General features: G+C 37.7%; 2 protein-coding genes across 4 annotated transcripts in view; both read right to left on the bottom strand.

The window, feature by feature from the left end:
- Positions 1-9,972, bottom strand: part of LOC109630607 (voltage-gated potassium channel subunit beta-2-like) — a 32,411-nt gene extending 22,439 nt beyond the window's left edge. Inside the window, exons 1-2 of one of the 3 annotated variants that reach the window (XM_069526715.1) lie at positions 9,455-9,972; positions 38-378 (exon numbers count right to left, since the gene is read on the bottom strand). In XM_069526715.1, coding sequence (XP_069382816.1) covers positions 38-378; positions 9,455-9,499 — 386 coding nt within the window. In that variant the 5' untranslated portion in view covers positions 9,500-9,972. The remainder of the gene's footprint in view (positions 1-37; positions 379-9,454) is intronic. The other 2 variants (XM_069526717.1, XM_069526716.1) reach the window with 2 other exon arrangements.
- Positions 9,973-15,785: 5,813 nt separating this feature from the next.
- On the bottom strand, positions 15,786-22,018 carry LOC109630608 (protein FAM107B). The gene is made up of 4 exons (XM_069527391.1): positions 21,653-22,018; positions 20,108-20,210; positions 18,431-18,572; positions 15,786-16,529 (listed from the first exon to the last, which is right to left on the bottom strand). Exons 1-4 carry the CDS (start codon positions 21,693-21,695, stop codon positions 16,413-16,415), a joined length of 405 nt encoding a protein of 134 aa, XP_069383492.1. The 5' UTR covers positions 21,696-22,018; the 3' UTR covers positions 15,786-16,412.
- Positions 22,019-22,910: the final 892 nt, after the last annotated feature.

The following is a 22,910-nucleotide window of genomic DNA, read 5'->3' as shown; positions in this document are numbered from 1 at the left end:
ATGTATGAGCATGTGCGTGCATGTTTGTGTGGTTTACCTGTAAATCATGCCCGTAGAATAAGATATGCTGTCTCTGAGTGACACATGGTTCATCCTGAGGAAATCCTCCAGGTTTTTGAGCTGGGCAGCTGCACGCACCTCTTTTAGCCGCTGAAACTCAGCTAGGTGGTGACTGCGCTGCTGCCTTTCCTCCTGCTCCAGTGCTTGCTCTGACAAGAAACAGCTCAGGCCACTGTGCATGCTATCACTCATGGATGATAAAGACAGTATCTTGCCTCCAGACACGCCACTTCCACTGCTGATGCTACTGCTTCGACAAATCCCGCTGCTGTCTCGACTCCCAGGTGGCACCGCTCCACTGCCCCCAGGCTTGGGCATCTACAAGGTTATGACAAAACAAAATCTAGTGTCACAGAACCAATGCCTATACTGTAAGCACGCTGTTCAGCTACCAGGCTCCTCTCCTGTGGAACCATCTCTGCAATTAAGGTTAAACTTAAAACGTTCCTGTTTGATAAAGCCTATAGTTAGTTCTGGATCAGGTGAGTCCTGAACCATCCCTCCTGCTGGGGGAACTCCCATCATGCACTGGGGGCTTCTCCCCTTCTCTCTGCCCCCCCTCCCCTTTCATTTATTTATTTGAATGCATGTCAATAACTACTTTTCTCTCCCATAGTCCCTCTTTCTCTTTCTCTCTCTCATTGCATGTATCTCTGACTCCAGAACTGCAGGAAAACAACTACTATTCTCTGTTAATGAGGGAGTTTTTCCTCCACAGTTGCCAAAGTGCTGTTAATTGTGGGAACTGTTGGGTTTCTCTATATTAAATAAGATATTAAGGTCCCGACTTTCTGTAAAGTGCCTTGAGATAATGTTTATTATGATTTGGCGCTATTCAAATACAATTGAATTGAATTGAATTGCTCTCAGTCCAATAATCAAGACAGTGCTCTTTTCGACCCATCTAACTGCCACTTGCATCATGGCTTGAAACATAATCATAGCTGTCTGATGCTCTCTGCTATGAATTATTGAACTACAAACACTGAGTAATTTATAGGTGACTGATGTATGTGTGCGGATGATAAGCTGAACATGCACACATGCATGTGATAATGACTTGATACTCACATAATCCTAGGGTTGATTAATAAATTCATGTTTCTCAGAAAACTAGACATTTATTTTTGTATGTATTCCCCTTCTATATTTACACACTAAGTACTCAGTTATACATACGCAAATGTTTCAGTGGTGAACCTGAGCCTCCCATTCACTTACAATCTGTGAGAGCGAGAGGGCAAATAAGATCTTTGCTTCTTGTGTCGCAGCGTGTCTATGCTTAGAGGTGATTTCTAATCACGATATGTATTTCGCATCGTGGAGGCAACAAAGGCTTTTTGCCACTATTAACAACTCCTGTGACTCCTGCGCCACCTCAGAAACTGGTGTGTCCTTGAACCAGCTTTTTCTTTTTTACAGTGTACATATATGTATCTGAGGCATGGACTGTATAAACTGTATATACAGTATAAACAGTCTATATCTATGTGTCTGGGGCATAGACTGTATAAACTGTATATACAGTATAAACAGTCTATATCTATGTGTCTGAGGCATAGACTGTATATATGACTGTATACATATATGTACACTGTAAAAAAGAACAAGCTGGTTCAAGGACACACCCGTTCACGTTTCAAACAGATTTTCTCCACGCAACCGTTGAGAAGCAAACTCTGGTCATCTGCAACTTGAGAAACATGAGGTTAGCAACACCAGAGGCCATAGTCAAATGCATGTCAGGGGCCTGAGCAGGCGACATCGGGTCCAAACTGAAGCTGCTGGCTAAATCTTAACGTAAATATAGTAAGATCGTTATTCACGTTGGCAGCAACGACTCCCGGCTTCGTATGTCGGAGGTCAACAAAGTTAATGTTGAGTCGGTGTGTGCTTTTACAAAAACGATGTTGGACTGTAGTTTTCTCTGGACCTCTTCTTAATACAACCAGCAATGACATGTTTAGCCGTCATTCAATCCCTGGCTGTCGAGGTGGTGTCCTGCAAACGGTGTGGGCTTTGTAGATAATTGGCAAACTTTTTGTAGGGAACCTGGTCTTGTTAGGAGAGACGGCATTCATCCCACTTAGGATGGAGCAGCTCTCTTATCTAGGAACATAACTCAGTCTATAAAATGACAACCCAGAGTTGGGACCAGGAAGCAGAGCTGCAGTCCTACACACTTCTCTGCGCTCCCTCCGTATCAGTCAGACTACCACAACCACAACCTCATAGAGATTGTGTCTGTCCCCTGTCCCATTCAGTTATTTAAATTAAACACTAACAGAGAGTATTCCACACAAAAAACGAAGAAAAACACAACCTCAGCAACAACACAACACACAAAAACAATTAAATGTGGACTCTTAAACATGAGTTCACTATCATCAAAGGCTATTTTAGTAAATGAAATAGTCTCTGATCACAATATTGATTTATTGTCCCTCACTGAGACCTGGCTGCATCCTAATGAATATGTCAGCCTTGATGAATCTACTCCTCCCAGTCATATAAATACACATATTCCCAGAGACTCTGGCAGAGGAGGTGGAGTTGCTGCTTTTTTTAACTCCAGTCTATTAATTAATCCTAAACCCAAAACTAGTTAACAAGCTACAACTAATTTGAAAGTCTTGTTCTTAGTCTTCCACACCATCCATGAAATCACAACAGCCAATCATATTTGCTGTAGTTTACAGCTCCATTCGGAATTTTTAATGGAATTCCCTGAGTTTTTATCAAGCCTAGTCCTAAAACCAGATAAAGTTATTATTGTCCGTGACTTTAATATTCATGTAGACAATAATATTGATGCCTTAGTGTTGCATTCATTTCAATATTAGACTTAATTGGTTTCAGTCAGTGTGTACAACAACCTACTCATTGTTGTAACCACACACTTGATCTTGTAATATCATGCAGTGTCAAAATTGAACATCTAATAGTACTTCCACATAATCTGATTCTATAAGACCATAACTTAATACCCTTTGATTTCTCATGATCAGATTACATGCCATTAATGAAAAATTCATTTTCTAGATGTCTACCTGATAGTGATGTAGCTAAATTTAAGGAAATAATTCCAATTACATTTAACCCTGTACTATCCAGTGACGTAACCAAAACATTCTTTAAAAACCCAAGCTCCACTGAAATTGACCATTTTGTTGATAGCTCTGTAAACTCATTACGACTAACATTAAACTCCATAGCGCCTCTAAAAAAGAAGCATGTAAATTAGCTCCCTGGTATAATTCCAACACACATGAATTAAAGGTTCAGAGTGTAAGATTTAGGTGAAAGGGATTGGCAGAAATTGAATATAAAATAATCCTAGTGATGTCTTCACCAGTGTTCATCTAAATTGTATGAATCTTTTTTTTTTTGCCCTAGAATGGACTCTTGGAATGGAAACACCTGAAACACCTTGTTAAAGCCCTATGGGACAAATTGTGATTGGTGAATATGGGCTATACAAATAAAATTTGATTGATTGATTGATTGATTGATTGATTGATTGATTGATTTAAAGTTGCACAAACCTTAATCCTAGTTGAGACAACATAGAATGATTAATAAAACCAACAAACCTTTATTAATATCTTGAGTTATACAAACATGAACTAAACACCTTGTTGAATAAACTTATCTTTTTAAGGCAGCCAGGTTACTTTTTCAGGAATAGTTCACCCTAATTACAAAGTTAAGTTAATTAAAAAAACTGTGAACATTCAGAATGCTATTTTATTTCATTTCAAAACTGTGCATGGCTGAATATTATGACAACTGACACATATTTCATGTTGCAACACATTTCTCTAGCTATTAACATTTATCTCATAAAACTACAGTATATGCAAAATAGCCTTTATACTGTGCTTTAACAATACAAGAACATCTTGGAGGTATAAAGGCAGAAATGGTGACATATAAAAAGTGCTAAACCTGAAGTGCTAAAGTTAAATGCACAAACTTTTAAGCAGCAACTTATCTCTGAACATATGATGTACTACACTATTCTATACAAGGACATTTTAGAACATCTGCATTATGTTTTTTCTGTGACTTTTACATTTATTTATATCACAGGCCTTGTGTTGCATGTTCAAACACTGCAATGTGTATGTGGACATGGTAGCCTTTTTGGTGTGTTAGATTGAGTGTCGTGTAGTTTGAGAAACAATGATGAATCGGCCAACTTGCCACTACACTTTGCCTTGAAGCATCTTGTTTTGGAGTCCATGAACTTTGGCTGAACAATTGCAACTGCCAATGCCCAACGGCATCTTTGACAATGTCTTTTGCCACAAACTCTTGCTTGCGTCCTCCTTCCTCTGCAACAATGAGAAGGTCAATGTCCACTCCTTTTGTAGCCTCCTCTTCAGAACTGGAAGCTTAAAGAACATAAAGGTGTATTCAGTAATTAAGCATATACTGTCACTATATGAAACTTCATTTACTAACCTATGTGAGGAAAGACAATGACAACAAAGGCAGCATAACACCAAATGAGTTTACCTAAATATCAGAAACTTTCATCGATCTCTGAAGAATAAGTTCTGTGTTTATACTGCTTCTAGTTTGCTAGTTTGACAAGTGGAGAGAATTGAGATATGGTCATTTCAACATTGGAATACGTCTCACAAATTTAGTAAAATCATTTTTGTATAATTACCATGTGTGCAGAGGTGGAAAAAGTACTCACATTTTTTGCTTAAGTAAAAGTACAAATACTTGTGTAAAAAAAGTAGAAGTACTGATTGAACTCCTTTACTCATGTAAAAGTAAGAAAGTACAGGCTCTTAAATGTACTTGAATACAAAATTAATTTTTAACTTCAATGAGGCACAATGCCTCTTTTGATAGCTCGGCAAAATGAAAATTTGGAGGCAAACAGGATATTTTCCCTTTTTGTTACCAACCTGCACAGAGCTGGTACAGAGAAAAAAAATCACTGGACACAGTTTAATTTTGCTGCCAAATTTCAGACAGAATAATAAAGACTGAACTGAACTGAGGTCCCACACGAGCACCTGGATCATTTTTTACAGTGAATAAATGGATGGGGAATGTGCTTGCCTTGACCTCGGTTGCTCGACCTCAGTTGACCACGGCAGCCCGACCAACCTCAGGACGCTAAGAGTCTCGTGCTACCCCCCCAAAGGCACACTGCCAGGACCTGCACGTCACCCGAGGCAGGGGGCAAGCGAGTGAGCGAGAGGTGCTCTGTGCGTAAAAGTGTAAAGACATCCAGTTTTGAGAACGTAAGGAGTAGAAAGTACAGATATTTGTGTTCAAATGTAGGGAGTAAAAGTAAAAAGTCATCAGGAAAATAAATACTCAAGTAAAGTACAGATACCTGAAAAATCTACTTAAGCACAGTAATGAAGTATTTGTACTGCGTTACTTTACACCTCTGCATGTGTGTATGTTTTGGAACAGTGGACAGTTGGCACAAATGCATCAGCTATAACAGACTTATTTCTCTTGGTGTAAACTTTTTTGAGTTTAAAACTACTTACTGTAAATGCCGATCCAAACATAAAATACCAAATATCAAAACACAAATTTCGGACCCGGCATCAATATCAAACTGACACCTCTTTCAATAGATGGACTAACACTAGGTTTTGATGCTGTTAAAGGTGTCAGTTAGTGCATGTACTGTGTCATCTTAATTTAACAAGGATTTTGATGAATTCAAGCAGGGTAAAAGTTTCGTCTTACCTTGGGAACTCCTGTTCAAAAATGGAAGTTTCTTGTGACACGGTAGGAGATGGACGGCCCTTGTTGGCTGTCTGGGGTTGCTTATGTATTTTTGCAGGGGCTAGACATACATAGCTGAGTCAACTAAGAAATATAAGTTGCCTGAACTACTTAGATTGAACTGATTAGTTGGGCACAGTTAAGTTAGTTAACAGTATTCTTAGCTTCACCACCAAATAATGCCAGGTGTAACAGATATGTTTAATTTTTAACAGTTTATTTTATTTGAAATGTTTGGCAAGTATGCCTTTGATTGTCCACACTGCCTAACCCATTGTTATTTTGCAGTTGTGTTTTATATTTACAATAATTAAGGGTATTGCATTCAACTGGCAAGGTATTATTTTAAACACATTAAATTCAAAGGTGGAAAAGGAGGAAATATATTCACTAAAAACACAGGACCACAAGATATGCTTTCCTTGTAGCCAGATCATTTTTATTCCACTCCCTATGTTGTGCTCAATTGTCTTTACTTGATAGTGGGGTCGGAATTTGGTAAAAGTTTTTTCTAATGTTTATTAATATATTTGTTAAGAGTTTATAAATGTAATGAATGATCTAAGAGCTTTAAATAACATTAGTTATTTCATTGTAGTTGCTCCACACACTGACTATGGCAACTTATTTCTAATTACACACATTTCTACTTAGATGGTAGAATTAGCCTCTGCACTTTCTATCAAGTTCATACAGATATTTAGAAAATAAGATAAAAACTTTTGATAAATTATATAATTTTTGTTTCACACGACAATCGATATAGATATTGTTATTAATTAAATTTGGCCAACAAATATTCAACAAACTACTAGCGACCAAGGAAAACAGCTTCAGGACCAGACAGTACCAATGTAGCCACAATTAATAACACAAACACATCAAAAAGCACAATGAATTTATGCAATATGCATAACAAGGGATTTCAGGGATCACAAAATCAGAAATTACGTTAATTTTAACATACTGTTAAACTGGTTATCATCACAAGCACATGTCTTTTGCAAACAAGAATAACTTTCATCTCTGACTATATACAATGCCTTGGTTACAATGTTGCAGAGTAAATGTCACAACCTCAGATGTAAACAATGAATATCCAGAGTGCAGCCAAAACAAGAAGTGCTTTGGGAACTTATTGTCATCAAAGTCACTCATTTTTGCTCGCATGGTTGCACCACCTGATATTTTGAGTGTATGAGAAGTCAAAAATGTAAATATTATTACTATTTGAATGTATTGAATTTGTGTCTTATAGTCATTGACCTCCATGTTGCTTTAAGCTGTTTGCTCAGTCTGTTTTCCACTGTTTGTGATGTCAAACGTGACAAAAAACAGAAGGCCAACTCATCGGCTGGCACTGGGAAAGAGATAAATGTGGGTTTGAATAGCCTAGATCACAAAACCCTAACCATTCCTCTCAAACCTGGAGTATCTGATGTGTTGCCATGATCAAAATTAGGTTCTTTATAAATATTTATCTATTAACATTTGGTTCTGTGCAACTTTAACACATTTTACATTCCATAGTTTTACTATGTATTATTATGTACTTGCACAAACAGCTGAGAGATTGTAAAATTCTGTCAGACATTTTTAAATGTTCTTAAACTATTATTTTTATAATTATTTCTTTTTTTAAATCCTGTGATTTTATTGGGTTTAAGAAATTATTCAAAGTCTCCATACAGTTTAATTGCAGGTATAAAAGAATGACTCACACATTGTGTGACATGGTATTTTACAAGTTTATGCTGAATCCTTCCTGCCTGCCAAGAATGTTAAAGCTTTATGGATGATTTAACAGACTAGCGTTGCAGGTTGGAATCCTCCCGTATAGCAATGCTAGCAACTTCCTTTTGGTCATTGGCCCTTTAATATATATTGCCACATAAGTTTGATCCTCATTGATTTTTTTTGGTGTACATGCTCTCAGCTCATATTTTGAATAGAATAACTACATAACCAGTATAACTGCTCCGCAGCTCATTCATATTAATTGTTTCTTGAAGTAGGATATACATGTCTCTGTATACTTTCATTACTCTTTACTAGAAATCCATTATGACAGTGTGGTAGAGATCAGTTCTCCCTTTCCTGTCTATCCTTACTTTTTCTTTACATCACACAGCCTCACCTCCATTTAATCATGACAACACCGATTCAGATTCAGCAGTGACCTTCAACCCAAATATAAAGAATAAGAATAATATATTTATACAGTGCCAAAGGTCTGAACTCATCAGACAGAGATATAATTAGACGTGTTCTGTAGTTGGTTGTTAAATTTAAAAGAATTAGTTTGAGATTAGAAATCAAACTATACTCTAAAATAGTAAGAACAATAGGAATAAAATACATATTTATAGCTACACCTGCTCAGTAAGTCGTAATACAATTGAGTTCTATATGGTCTGAGCTAATCACTACGACAACATGGTTTTGTATGGTCTCCTATTACAATCTGAAGAAACCAGTGCAGGGAAACTGAAGTGAATAACCTTAACCTGCAAATCAGACCCAGGTTACTTTGTAGTCTACCCACCACCTCAGCTGCACTGGACTGTGTGATACTCTTGTCCTCCTCTCTAGCTGCTAGCTGCAAAAAATAATTTATCAATCTATTTTAATCATTTAGATGATCATTCAGGAGATTTGTCTGCCTTTATCCCTACAACTTTTTCTATAATGAATCAGCCACAGTGACGAATAATTTAATAATCATGCCAGTATTGTTCTGATGTTTAATATATCACAATTTTCACAAAAGTGGAATGACATTATTGATAATTTAGATGATACAACCCCGGAAATCATTGTTATTAAAATCAAACACACAATAAGTTAAGTAAATAAGCTTGGGATTTTCCCCACTTGCCCAGGGATATGTTGAAGAAGGCCTGTTGTACAGAAAGTAATCGAATGTGTGATTGGGTTACAGCTGGAATATAAAACAGATCTGAGGTTGCTATGTAATTATCAGTTGAAAAACAGTAGTGTAACATTTAGTCCATCATTACATAGACTCTTGACACCCTGAGCTCTGACTGACACCCAGTCTTCCTGTTGCTATGAAAACGAGGATAAGGTGCTTGATAAAGTGAGAGAAATACTGCCTTAATATTTAATGTGCTGGTCTCACAGATGAAGCCAGAGATGTGTTATGAGTCACTAGTCACGAACAAGTACAAGTCAAGAACATTAAATGTTATAACTACAGCTGTATACTAACATTTATGATGTATCCACAAATCCACATCAATAGTACAATGTCTCTTCTCGCCATCTAACCTCATTTAATACCTACGCCAGGAAATCCCTAGCCAGTCAATAATTTAAGAGTCTCTTTCTGCACCTTGATTACGTCACATTATATGTCATTCAGCTGACGCTTTTATCCAAAGGGACTTCCATTATTATGATGGAACACATCTTCTAGCTTCCTTTACTTATTAAATGCAAGAACAGTGTTGTCTCAATAAAGAAAAGAACAAGAGAAAAAGACAGGAAAATCATCTTGGGTCACCATGATCGTCCCTCTATAGAACTCCAACTAAGGGAAGCATATCCATGCAACATCAATCCTTCCATCCCACTACCAATGAATCAGTCAGTAGCTACTCACCCTGGTGCTGCGGCCGATGTAGGGGTTCTGGACTACACTGCTCATGATAGAGCTTGGTGATGCCCAGAAGAAGCAGTAGCAGTATGTTCTCAATCAAGCAGAGCTGGTTCTGGATTGCTTTAAAAAGTATTTGGTTGTTGAGATAATAAGGCTTTCCACTCCCTCTTACTTGGTCACACGGGACACAAAGAACCCTATCAGCAGCCCTGTCTGCACTGCAGAGGACAGAAAATAACCTACGAGTAAATTATTTATCTTGGTACTAAAACAAGCATCTGCACTAAAAGCTTGTGATCATAACAGCAGGAGGCTTGCTCCAACAGGAATGTGACTTTTTTTTTACCACTTACTATCATATAGGTGCAGATTTTGGTAATCATGCTCCCAATAATGTCAAGGCACGACATCAAAGAAGGAGATGAAATTCATCACATCCTCTTTGGAGAGAAATTAACAATGAATCCCCACATTAGAAATATAAAATAAGGCACACATGAAATAACAACAAACTAAGACAATCAAAGATATACTCTGCCAATGGATACATAGCTTCACATGATCAAATACATATACATACATATATATATATATATATATATATATATATATATATATATAGCTGAAAATGCAAATGAATTCTTAGAATAAAAACACAAGACACATCGCGTCACAGTGTATCAGTGAAGCCTTCAGCCAATCACAGCAGAGTTGTGTCTTCATAGAGATGGCCTTGAGGGGCTGCAGCTGGAGGAGAGCAACTGCACAGTCTGATGTTTTAAGGTCACGTAACACAGTGACGTTTTGCAGCGCTAGTTGAAGTCAGGCAAAATTTCTAACCAGCATGCATTGTGTTAGGAACCAGCATGCATCACATCAGGTTACGTCAGTGCTTAAAGGTCCAGTGTGTAAGATTTAGATGAAAGGGATTTATTGGCAGAAATGTAATGTAGAATAATCCTCATGATGTTTTCACTAGTTCGTTTCATCTAAATTGTATAAATTTTAGTTTTCTTTACCCCAGAAAAGATCCTTTATATTTAAATAATTTATATTTACATCGATGGGACCCTCTCTACGGAGGCAGACAACTAAAGGTTACCACAGGTTCTTTTTCATGTTTGGAAGTGGATGATGAGGAGAGGATTGTTCAGCTGCAACATGCAATTTCAACACTAGATATCACAAAATTCTACACACTGAACCTTTAAGTCAGAGCTACATACAGTCAAACCTAAAATGTGTATTAATGGAAAAATATCCTGTTTTATCATAAGAAGGCCACAAGAACAAAAACTAAGAAAAACATTTAATTGAGTGTAAAGTTCCTCCTGAAGAAGAACCAAAATAACAACACAGCAAATAAGAGCAAACATAAATCACATTTGAAGGAAGGAAACATGTTTTGTCTGATGATGATCACCTGATATAGATTCTATAGATCTGTGATCTTGGATCTTTATTCTGAATTGGGTCCATTATTACACAGATCAAACCGACAGAACCGAACCAGTAGAAACACAAACACTCACCACTCTGGTTTATTAGCTGACAGGTATGTGTGTGGTATATATTTATTACACTCACATCTTATATATTGCGTGTAGCTCTTGTGGTGTGTGTTATTTTGAAGACAAATTGTACTTGATTCTTGCTGTTCTGGGTTTTTAGCCTCATGGCTGAATGTACTTATTGTGAGCTGCTTTGAATAAGCATCAGCTCACTTAAATGTAATGCCATGATATGATTAACACTGTATTCTATTTAGCTTTCTATATAGATCCTCTTTTAATCATTTAAAAAATATAATTCAGTTTAACTTTATAGATTGGGGAAATCAAAAACTGTCTCTGAATTTAATGATCCTGCAGTAAAATTAAAATACTTACAGATGATACAAGTTCACATTCTGCCAGTGTGAAGCGATGATGTTTTGCCTCCACCTTTGAATTACATTTTTTTCTCCAAGGCTCTGTTCTTTCTATCGTACTAATTCTCACTCACTATTATCCGAGTAACAGTGTATTTTCTCTTTAAGTGACATCACTGCTGTGGCTATAAACATCTGTCTCTCTTCACCTCACTAACAAACACCTCGATGTCAGTGTCAGAGAGTTGCTCTTCTTCTTCTTCTCATCGCTTGATTCAGTGTAGAAAACCCATTGGTCAGCAGGATCATTTAATATTCATGAGGTGCTTTACATTGATTAAATGTATTAAATGGTTAAATGTGGGCGTCTAGAGGACACAATTTGAGGCAGATTCAATGTGATTTATAAATTAAGGTGTGTGTGCAAACGGTTTTACAAATCTGAATCTTTTTTTGCGTCGATATTTTTTGCGACGCACTGTTTTATAAATGAGGCCCCAAATGAGCTGACTCTCCCTGATGACCAAACTCCTGCAGGGGGGAGGCCTGCTCGGAGAGAGTCATCACACCAGTGAATCAAAGGGTTTGAGGTCATCACAATCTTGCAGAACCATCTGTTTGTATTCAATGTGTTCGGTTGTTTGTATTTAACTGTATCATGAAAGTGAAATCATATATCTCACACTGCACTCCACACACCATTTCATCACTGTGTCATGTCGCTGTAGTAAACGATGTGCCTCCATTGTGAGGTTGTCCATGTATCAGGAAACTAAGGTTCAGAAACTGGGGTTGGGAATTCAAAGAAGCTTGGTTTGGTTTCTCCTGAAGAAAAGTAAAGCCACGAAAGAACCGTGGGTACTCAGTCTCAACGTCAACTCATCAAGGTGTGTTTATTTACCTGTTACAAACTGGACAATTGACCCTGTAAGTTTTCTACTAGATTTACAAAGCTGAACGTATGAAATTCAGAAGAATCAGCAAAAATGTGTTCTGTTCCATCTTCATCTGCAATGTTTCCCTGTTCACCTTCTTCATCCATGTCGGTGCTGGTATTTTTCTCTGTATCACAAACTACACAGTAATCTTCACTCACTTGACGCCTTCTCTCCGCGGTTGACTTTCCCTCTCTGTGTTGTTACGTCTTTTACGACGTGTCATCTTCTGTGGAGGTTGAACCAAGTAACAAGCCAGTTTTGAGAATGTAAGGAGTAGAAAGTACAGATATTTGTGTTCACATGTAGGGAGTAAAAGTAAAAAGTCGACAGGAAAATAAATACTCAAGTAAAGTACAGATACATAAAAAATATACTTAAATACAGAAACAAAGTTTTTGTACTTCGTTACTTTCCACCTCTGGTCATGTTCCAGCATTGGTGCTCATCCATGGAAGTTCAGGAACACCATGTGACACTAAAACACGCCCATATCTTAATCCCATCATTTGTGCGTCTTGTTTGTTGTCAGTGTATGAAGAGCTTTGTTCACAGTAAAATATGTGAAGTGTGATGTTATTAACCTTTGACTTTAATATAACACATTCCTGTCATTTTATAAAATAATGTATGAAAGTAATAGCAATCTATCTACTAATTCTACAAATCTGTAGATGAAGTGCAGTATCCAGTTTGGTGCAATTTGGAGAATGCGGTACATTCAGTATTAATCTAAATTGAATCGGGGCAGTGTGCCTTCCGTCTGTAGACCAAGTTGAACATGTCTTCTTCTATGTCCTCAGATAAACTACTGCATTGGTCAGTGACTGGCAGCCTGCAGCCAATATTACCTAATGCAGTGTAATTTCTGGTCACTATACAATGTCACAACATGAATGTCACTATATACCTTTAATCTGCACTATAATCTAATGTTGGTTGAAGTTAAAGAGAAACATAATTTACTGATGATTACAACAAGTTACAACAGCAATGTCGAATCAAACAATATACTCAGTGTGTTACAAGGAGTGTGATGTGTATGTGTAACTTGTATAAAGAAATAATAATCTTTTTAAAAAAGGCAATCTGACAAAAAGAAAACATAATGGTGTCAAATCAGAGACAAATATCTTTTAAAAAATAGTAAACAATTTGGACAGAATATAATGGTGTAAAGAGTAAGAAAAACTGTTTAAAGAAAAAAGAGACATATCATGGCAAGGCAGGGCAACATAGAGGGAGAGTCCCAGCCCCAAGGCCATCCAAAGCAAAAGCAACGCAGGTGTTTGGAGGCTTTCCAGGGGTAAACTCAAGTCCAACGTACCAAAGTAACCCCGGTGCTTGGAGACTTTCCAGGGGGAAGGTCGCAATGTTAGACCCTCCCCAATAACCAATAAGATTAGATCACAACGTCAGACCATAAATGACAGATGTAATGATAGACCAGTCAGATTAGTAACAGGCGTGGCCCTTAAGGATAAATAAAGCAGAGCAACACCACTGTTAGTCAGAGTTTTTCTCTGGTGTGGCTCCGGCTCGCTACTGAATGCTCTCGGGTTTTCTTATCGACAATAAAACTCTGCTGCTTTTAAGTTGACTTCTCCTGCTTTTCATTTCACTGAATTTTTGGACTTTTGGACCATGAGTGGAACTTAGTTTTCACCACAACTCTAACCCTCCTAAACATTTTGATTACTTTTATTTCACTATATTGGACTGACGGAGACATTAATGGGAGTCGCTGGTGCTGATCTTGTCATGGCAACAACATTCATACAATCACTTCCTCTTTAGCTAGTCGTCTTCAAAGTAAAAGCACAATGTTCTGTGCAGATGTGTTGTTCATGCCCCGATGACAAGATTCAATCTAAATCTTGAGTGCCATATTGATTGATGCTTATAACCTCAAGATGCCTTTGAGCAACCCTTATTAAACTCTGTGTCTACTGAACATACACAGAGTCTAAATCTGTGTGTGTAGGGCCACATGCTTTGTGATGATGCTGTGTGATTGGTAGCACTCGTTATTTACACAGAATATAGTATGTAAAGTGACTTTGCTGGGGTTTATAAAGTCTGAAATCAGCTTGTTGCTGCTCACAACTTTAATTTTGGGCACTTGAGCAGCTTTTTTGTGTGGAGCAGAAAAGGGGTTAACCCCAGCATATGGCTGTTTTTCTTTTCATTTTCCAATTTGAGGTAAATTCAATCTAGAAGATCTAAACTTCTCATTCACAGTTGCTGTTGAAGGGATGAGATGAGTGCATGCGATTCGTTATTCCTGAAAATCAATCCAATTCTGCTCTGTGTTCAGCCTCTCTTCCCAGCTGAGTCCAGCTGAGCCAGGTTTGCATCAGTTCTTGTGGTGCCTTGAGATTTTGCATTTGTGTGTACACAGTGCAATTATTATGATTGTGGATCACAGATCAGAGATCATAATGGCGGTTCCTGTATCTTGCTGGCATCTGATCGTAGTGGTAGACCATGATTAAGGTGGCAGCTGATGGTGGATCATGATGGCGGCAGTGAATCATGGTGATGGATTATAATGGCGTATCCTGATCATGGTGGCAGTTGATCGTGGACTATGACTACAACAAAACTGCTTGATATACAATATATCTCCACAGATACTCGACCATTACTGACAATAATTCCTCATTTAATTTACCTTCCATCATACTACAAACAATTTATTCTAACCAATGCTGTAATTACTCTAATTTTCTGACGTTCTCCATTACACGTGGCATCTATTGCACTTCTGTCTGTCCTGGGAGAGGGATCCCTCACATTTGGCTCTCTCTGAGGTTTCTACATTCGTTTTCGCCCTGTTGAAGGTACAGTGTGTAGAATTTTGTGATATCTAGTGTTGAATTTGCATGTTGCAGCTGAATACCCCTCACCTCACCTCACCCCCCCCCCACCCCCCCCCCCTTCCAAACATGAAAAATAAACTTCAGTTGTCATAAAAACTCAAAAGGTGTTTAGTTTATTCTGTAGAGTACACCTGTGTGTATACGTTTGCCATTCACCCCTTCACAAACATTCATACAGTGCATCTATTAGCAGCAGTTCTATGAGGGTTCAGCATCTTGCCCAAGGACACTTCAGCATGCAGGTGGGGAAACGACAGCTGACCTTCTGGTTGGAGGATGACCGCTCTACCCCTCAGCCACAGCCGCCCTGTGATGCAGATAAACACAAAGCATCTAATCTAATGTTTGCATAGATGTTGATCTCAACCGTAGGTCAGGAAAGTCTGATTTCGTACATTGTCATTTGAATATAAAATATCAGCAACTTAATAAATAATAATGTTAAACAAAAAACTGACTTTAACAATAATTACATAGCATTTACAAGTCAAGGTTTTCAAAACATAGTATTGACAGATAGCCATGACTATATCAAGCAAAGTACTTACAAGATGTCTTTTCTTTAAATATATCACATATATAGGTTAGGGTTTTATATATGAGCAAATATATAAGCACATTTCTTGAGTGCATTATTACCTCTGCCTAGGAGGTTATGTTTTGTAAACTTGATTGCTTGTTTGTTTGTTTATTTGGTAACTAGCAGCCTTCCATAAAAACACATTATTTTAAAACTTGTTGGGAAGAAACTGTGTTGATCAGGAAAGAACCCATTACATTTTGGTGTGGATCTAAATCTGGGGACAGATCAGGATTATTTGTTGTCTCTCTTTAACATTATGAGCTGTTTCAGGCCCAACAGTTACCTTAAATCCAAATCAATCAATTACACCAAATAAATCACAATCATATAAATATATAATATAATATATAGAAATGTATATGTATGTATATCTATATATATATAGTCTGAAAAACATGAACCAGTTTTTTTTTCATCCAGATCCCTGGGGAATTGGTGAAAATCCCCTCTGCAAATGTTTGCAGTTTTGAGGTAATCCATCCAGTTGTTTTTATGTATTCTGACTAGCTAACAAATAAACAAACGCAGATAAAAACAAACTAACAAACAATCACAGGAGAAAACACAATAATAATAATAACAAACTATTCGTCATACATTGAACTGTCTTCAAACTGTGCTGTTACTGTTCCAGGGATAGATGATATTGAAAAGTTCATTGCACATTTGGGGTGCATTCCTCTGTAGCATTTCAGAAATTGTTTTTGTTCTGGATCGCTGAGTGGATCTTTCGGAGGTTCTGTCGGACTCTCACAAACTCCATCAACTGGGTTTCTTCTTGTACCTTTTCCTCGAGTTCCTTCTCCTTCTGAGTAAAGAAACAGAGATGTACAGTCACTACATATTCATTTAGAAATGGCAAAACATATAGACAGGTAATATACTATACCAATGCATAACAAGCTAACTTACCATGACTACTTTTCTGTATTTCCTTAGGTTTCCATTATTACCTCCACAGAGGAGGTTATGTTTTTTTCCCATGTCTGTTTGTCTGTTGCTTTATTCTTTAGCAGGATTTCAAAAAAACTACAAACTTAAAGATAAACTTTACAGTATAACATATAACTACAATTAAGGTACTGTTTCACATTTGTTTCCATTGCTTGGCCTTTTTTCTTTTTTGATAACTAAATGTAACTGTAACACAGATTTCCTTGATATCCATATAACATGAGGATATGAACAGTCCTACTTTGAAGCATAGTCCTTGATCCAATATTGAGTTTTCAAATTAAATTAAATGTGTGGATTTAACCATTAAATAAGTTAAAATGGTCCTTAAGCCTGAGTGTGTGGTGGTTGACTAGACTAGAATAGGGACTGCTGTCCTAACCCGTCAACCTATCTTCAGTTGGACAGGACTCTGACCTGTTGCAGTGATTAAGTCTGCTACAGTTTCTGGGTCTCATGCTGTGGTTTTATGACTGTGCTGTGTGAGCTTGCAGTCGAGTCTGACATCATCCACCTCCTTGGGGGGTTTCCCTTGGAGGTTTGCCACCACTGGACCGCCCTCACCTGTCCATCTCCACCTGTTTCCCATCACTGGGTGGCCACCAACCATGAGTCAGCATTTTGCAGCCAAGCCTTTAAAAACCATACTGTAGCATCACCAGGGGCGGCTGTGATTTTGTGTGAGCAGTCTGCCTCTGAACCTCTCATTTATCATGGTAACTGATGATTGTTAACTTGTGGTTGTGCATCATGTCCACTCGTGATTGTTACCTGTTTGAGTAGTTCCTTGTTAATTCGTTGTGAGGCGGCTGTGTCTTGGGTTTGTGGGCTGAAGGCCCATTCACATACACACACATAGATTTTCATTGGTGGGCATCCATATGTATTTTGTTGCTGAGTTATTTATTCCTATTGTTTTGACTGTTAGTGTAGGGCTATAGAAGTTAGCTTTGGTTTAGTTTATTTGATGATTAGACTCTACCCTCAGCCCTCCTCCTTTTGTTTTTCCTTGCCTGGCTTTCTTTGTTGAATTGTTTGTTTCCTTCACTTTTTCCCCACCTGACAAATATGCTTTTTAAGTGCGAAACCACTTGATGATTGCTCAAAGTAAGCGGGTGTACAATCTCAATGTCACTTGATTTGTGAGCATGAAAAAAGGAGAATGAAATGTGTTCAATGTATTGAATGAAGTTTTCTGCTTTTAAATCTCTTGTGTGTTTCATCTTGATATGTCGTTTACACTGCATAGTTTTGATAAATATGCACCAATAGATACACAAGAAGAAATTGTCTTTTTAGTGTGGTTGTCTATTTAGGTCTGCCCTAATGGTGGAAAAGCAGCACTCAATGATGCAAGATAAAAAACAATAATTCCCTTTAAATACATTAATACTAGACTAATGAGAATGCTTTGAAAATGTAAGGAGTAGAAAGTACAGATATTTATGCTAAAATGTAGGGGGTAAAAGAAAAAAAAATCATTTTTAGGTTAGTCTCCCTTAGTCTCCTATTACTAACAAATGGTTTGAATCTTACTTTCGCATGGTACATTTTTGGCAGACCCAGGAGCAGACACAGACACATGGGTGAAGATTGGATTTGTAATTAAAGGCAGGCATGTGTGGTATATTTAAAACAAAATATATAATAAAATGTAATATAAAATATCATCACAGTTATTGTTGTTCACTTGAATGAAAAGATGAAAGTATTGTATGCCATTGCTGACAACATATTATAAACAGGCTCTTTTACCTCAAGTTGCTTCTGCTGACGTCTAAGCAGGACATCCTCCAGAGGAGTCCTGCTCTGTCCCTCCTCTTCCTGCTCACTCTGCACCCTCTTCCTCCTCTCCAGAACCTGTTGAAGTTCTGGTCTTCGGCTCAGTGCCAGACCCCTTAGCCCATAGAGAAAGAGACAGGCCACAAATTTTAATATGGATGAATGGGCTTTATTTATTTCCAAATCAAAATGACTTAGTAATAGTACAGAATAGGGTGCATGCCTCTCAGTATTATCCTTGTATACCTGACACAGTAAAACTTTATTCCATTTTCACTCTGACCTTGTGATCCTAGTTCTTCATGATGGTGTTTTAACTTCTCTGATGCAGTGGTCAGGTTTTTTCCAATATTCTTTAAATGTGCTTCTCAATCTATGGCTTTCTTGCTGGCTCCAATACATCTGGTGATGGTGAACTATATAAGTATATAACTATATAAGTGTGTCCACATGCCCGAGATATATATGTGCAACAAGCTTTTGCTATATACAGAATTTCACATGCCCACACTACATTGCGATTTCATAATAATCGGACTGAAATGTTATAACATTTAACCCAGGAGTTATGCTATTTGCAATGTTTGGTAGGGTAGTGTTTCATTGTGTCATTGCTGAACAGTAGTTAGTGACAAATCACTTAGAAACAAACAAACAAAGAATAACGATTGATTTCTGCAAATCAGTGGTGAAATCTTGTGAAAGAACACTATTGTAACACTTGTGTTGATATGAGTATATTATCCGCTGGGAAAATTTGCACACTGTTGTAAATTTTTTTTTTTTGATATCTGTTACATGCCACATCAATTACACTTCTGTAACTTCAACTTGTGAAGCTCTATGAAGCATTGCATTACAATACCTGTTACCTTGAATCCATCAGCTCAATTGCACTATACCGTTTACTGCGGAATGTTGTACATAATTTTTCATCACACAAGAACATTTTATGTTTCTCTTCTTATAGGTTATATTTCAATTTTTTACTGCATTTGCTTTGTTATATTTTCTTAGATTTATTTATATATATTCCGGCATTCTGTGTGGGCAGCAATGTAAGAATTTCATTGTACAAGGAAATGTGTTCCTTTACTGTGCATATGACAATAAAGCTTTAAAATTGAAATTGAAATTGAAATTGAAATTGAAATTGACACTGTGATTTGTGAAAATGGGCTATACAAATAATTATAGACGTAGTAGTAAATATAAGTAGTTTAAAATGTTTTGCATGTTGTGTTAAGATCAGATAAACAGAAGCATCACAATGATCCAGTGCTTTCACTGGTACAGTGTTTGCTATCAGGACAAACCAGGTCTATCCAACTATTAACATATCACCTTACACTGCTTCAGGTTCCCATGGACTAAAGGACCGCAGCAGCATGGAGAGCGGGTGTATGATTGCAAGTTTGTGAGAGAATGAACGAGACGTTCATGTATTCTTAATGAGAGCTACTTTTGAAAAGAATGACAGAGGAGAGAGGGGTTTAAAAATGAAAAACAAATTCTTTCACGAAAACGTATTTATGGTAATGGCCCTTTGTTGACGTTAATTCTCGCTTGCAGTTAAATCATGTAAAGGTTCCCTCATTTATATTTCAAAGAGGATGTGACCTCTTTGTGTTGCCCCTGTATGGGACCTACCTTTTGTGAGCAAGTAGCAGTTCCTTGTGAAGCTCATTGTGAGTCCTGAAAGTCTTGATGGAGTTTGAATGACCTGAGCAGGCTTCAGTTTGAACATCATTATCTGATAAAGAAAATCAACATGTCAAAAACATCAACACAGCACTGAATCTTCATAGGACTGTTTTTCAATCGTATTCAAACAGATCTGAATCCAGTTTCAAATCTGCAAATCAGATCCAAATCCCTCCCTGTGACATTGATGGAGTTGTACATTTTATAGTTGTTTCATTGACTCTAAACAGTGAAACCAGTCCAACATGAGGAAATTGGTCTCAGAATTTTGCATTGAATTATTTGAGTTATCACACATTTGTATGAACTTACTAAGCATTTCTAAGGAACCCCAGTCCAACTGCGTATTCATGCAGCAGTGTAATGTAAAGAATTTTGCAGATAAAGGTCAAGAGCCTCAGTTAGTGTTCATGTCAAACATCAGAATGGATACAAAATGTGATCAAAGTGAAACACCTTGTTGATGATAGAGGTCAGACAGAGTGATCGGACTGGTTGGAGCTGACAGAGAGTCTAGAGTAACTCAGATAACCACCTGTCTTCAACTGTTTTGAGCAGAGAAGCATCTCAGCTTCGAGTTGGATGGTCTACTACAGTAGAGACCATGGCAGGTTCCACTCATGTCAGCCAAGGACAGTTTCTGAGGCTGCAGTGACACAGACTGGACCAGACAGATGAAAAACATAGATAAATGTGGATTTGTACTAAGGCGCAGATGGTCAATCTGGAGTCAGCAGCATGAAACCACAGACCCAACCTGCTTTGTGTCATTAGTCCATGGCTGCTGGTGGTGTGATGATGTGAGGAATGTTTCTTGACACACTCTGGGACTGAGCAAAAAGTATTTGTTTTTAATTCCACAGGCTGAGCATTGTTGCTGACCATGTTTATCTCTTTATGACTTGAGTTTTCTAATGGCTTCTTCCAGCATGATAATGCTCCATGTCACAAAGTCATCTCAAACTAGTTTCATAAACATGACAGTGACCTCAGTCTCCAGATGTGAATTCAGTAGAACCTTTGTGATGTGGTAGAACAGGAGATTGGCAGCATGAACGTGCAGCTGACAAATCTACAGAGATGATGTGATGGTGTCAATCGATGACACGTAGAACGAAGAAACTACCCAGTGTTGCTGTGGTATTCGTAATAATGCACCCAGTATGTCATTTTTTTCTTTGCTAATGCCTGTAGTGTCATAGGCAGGGGTGACAGAGACTCATTCATAAAAGAATGTGAATGTATAAAGATTCAATTAGGGGTTTGCTGGCCACAGAGCTTGATGGATCTGTGTGTTTTATAAAGTGAGTAATTTACAATTTCTTATCCAGGTTCTTCTGTTCTTTATGATGAGCTAACTTGATGAGACATTTTAGCTTTTAACCATATTTTTGAAGGGTAGAGAGGAAAAAACATGATACTCAACTCAGAAGATATTTTTCATTGCAACACACATTGGAGATGAGAGTGTCCTTCACATGTTGAACTGACCTTTTCTGTGATTGTCTGTTGTCTGTGGAGTGTTGTTTATCATTATGCAACAGGAGGCCGGCTGGATGTTTGTGATTCTTGTTGTCAGGGAATGAACCAAAGAGGGATACGATGATTTAGAGCTGAGGTGTATTTAGTTGAACAGAGGGTGGGATGGTTTGTAGGTTGTGGAGGACAGAGGGAAGGGGCCGCAGCGGAGGTGGTTCTCGGTATATGAAAAGGCTGGATGGATGGCGAAACCTGAGGACCGTGAGTGGAGCCCCTGCTTTTTCTGCATGCTGATGACAGAGTCAGCATCACGACAAGAGAGATTGGAATTAAAGAGAAAGACAGACAGAGACTATACACAGTTCACTTATGTAGAGATATATAATTTAACCTGTCAGTGAGCAGGTGTATATGTTCATGACTCGATTCAGAGCAGATAAGTAGTGATACAAAGATTACATTTCAAAATTAACATCTAACTCAGCGAAGGAGAAAATAAGTGCAGTGGGATGACAGAAGTAGAAAATATAGAAGCTGATGAAAGGCTCGCTGCCCAACACACACACACACACTCGAACATACTCGAAGTTGCATGAATTAGCTAACAGCGCTTAAGTTGCTATGTTTGTTTTTTCTGTGGTGTAAAGGAGAATTACAGTCATAAACTGGCACTAACCACTGACAAGGAGAAATATTCTAAAGTATGTGGATATAATATAACACATATAGAACACTAAATTTACTGTTACAAAAAGTAAAAATATACACACTAAGCATTTCACATTACTTATTACATCCTGATCATTCTATGCGAGAATGATCCTCCTAAATATTCTGTGTCTGAAGTGGTAGTGTGTGAGAGTAAGAGTGGTGAGAAACAGAAGCAACCTGATGCATGTGGGCCTACACTTCAGATAATGAAGTGTAATCTAAAGGAAAATAATAACAAGCTTAACTCCTACCTGAGGTCTACTGGTCCTTCATGTGAAGCTGTTGTCAGAGAACATTAGCCATCGTGTGGAGCTGACACACTGATACTGTGGAGCGTAATGTTACCTGAGAGCCCTGAATGTGGAACTCGGTCACTGTCTCCCTGTGGTCAGTCACACAGACACAGTGTTTGACAAAATACTATTATACCAACAATAGTGCTTTTGTCTGTTTCTATTTCATATGATGTCATTGGAAACACTGCAAAACACATTGCTTCTTATGTGGGCAAAACCAGATTGTTATTTAATAGCTATCCCAATTTTACATATTACATATA

The sequence above is a fragment of the Paralichthys olivaceus genome, chromosome 6 (assembly GCF_024713975.1).
Source record: "Paralichthys olivaceus isolate ysfri-2021 chromosome 6, ASM2471397v2, whole genome shotgun sequence".
Lineage (NCBI taxonomy): Eukaryota > Metazoa > Chordata > Actinopteri > Pleuronectiformes > Paralichthyidae > Paralichthys > Paralichthys olivaceus.
The sequence above is the reverse complement of the archived record's forward strand: the minus strand, read 5'-3'. Positions and strand labels throughout refer to the sequence as shown.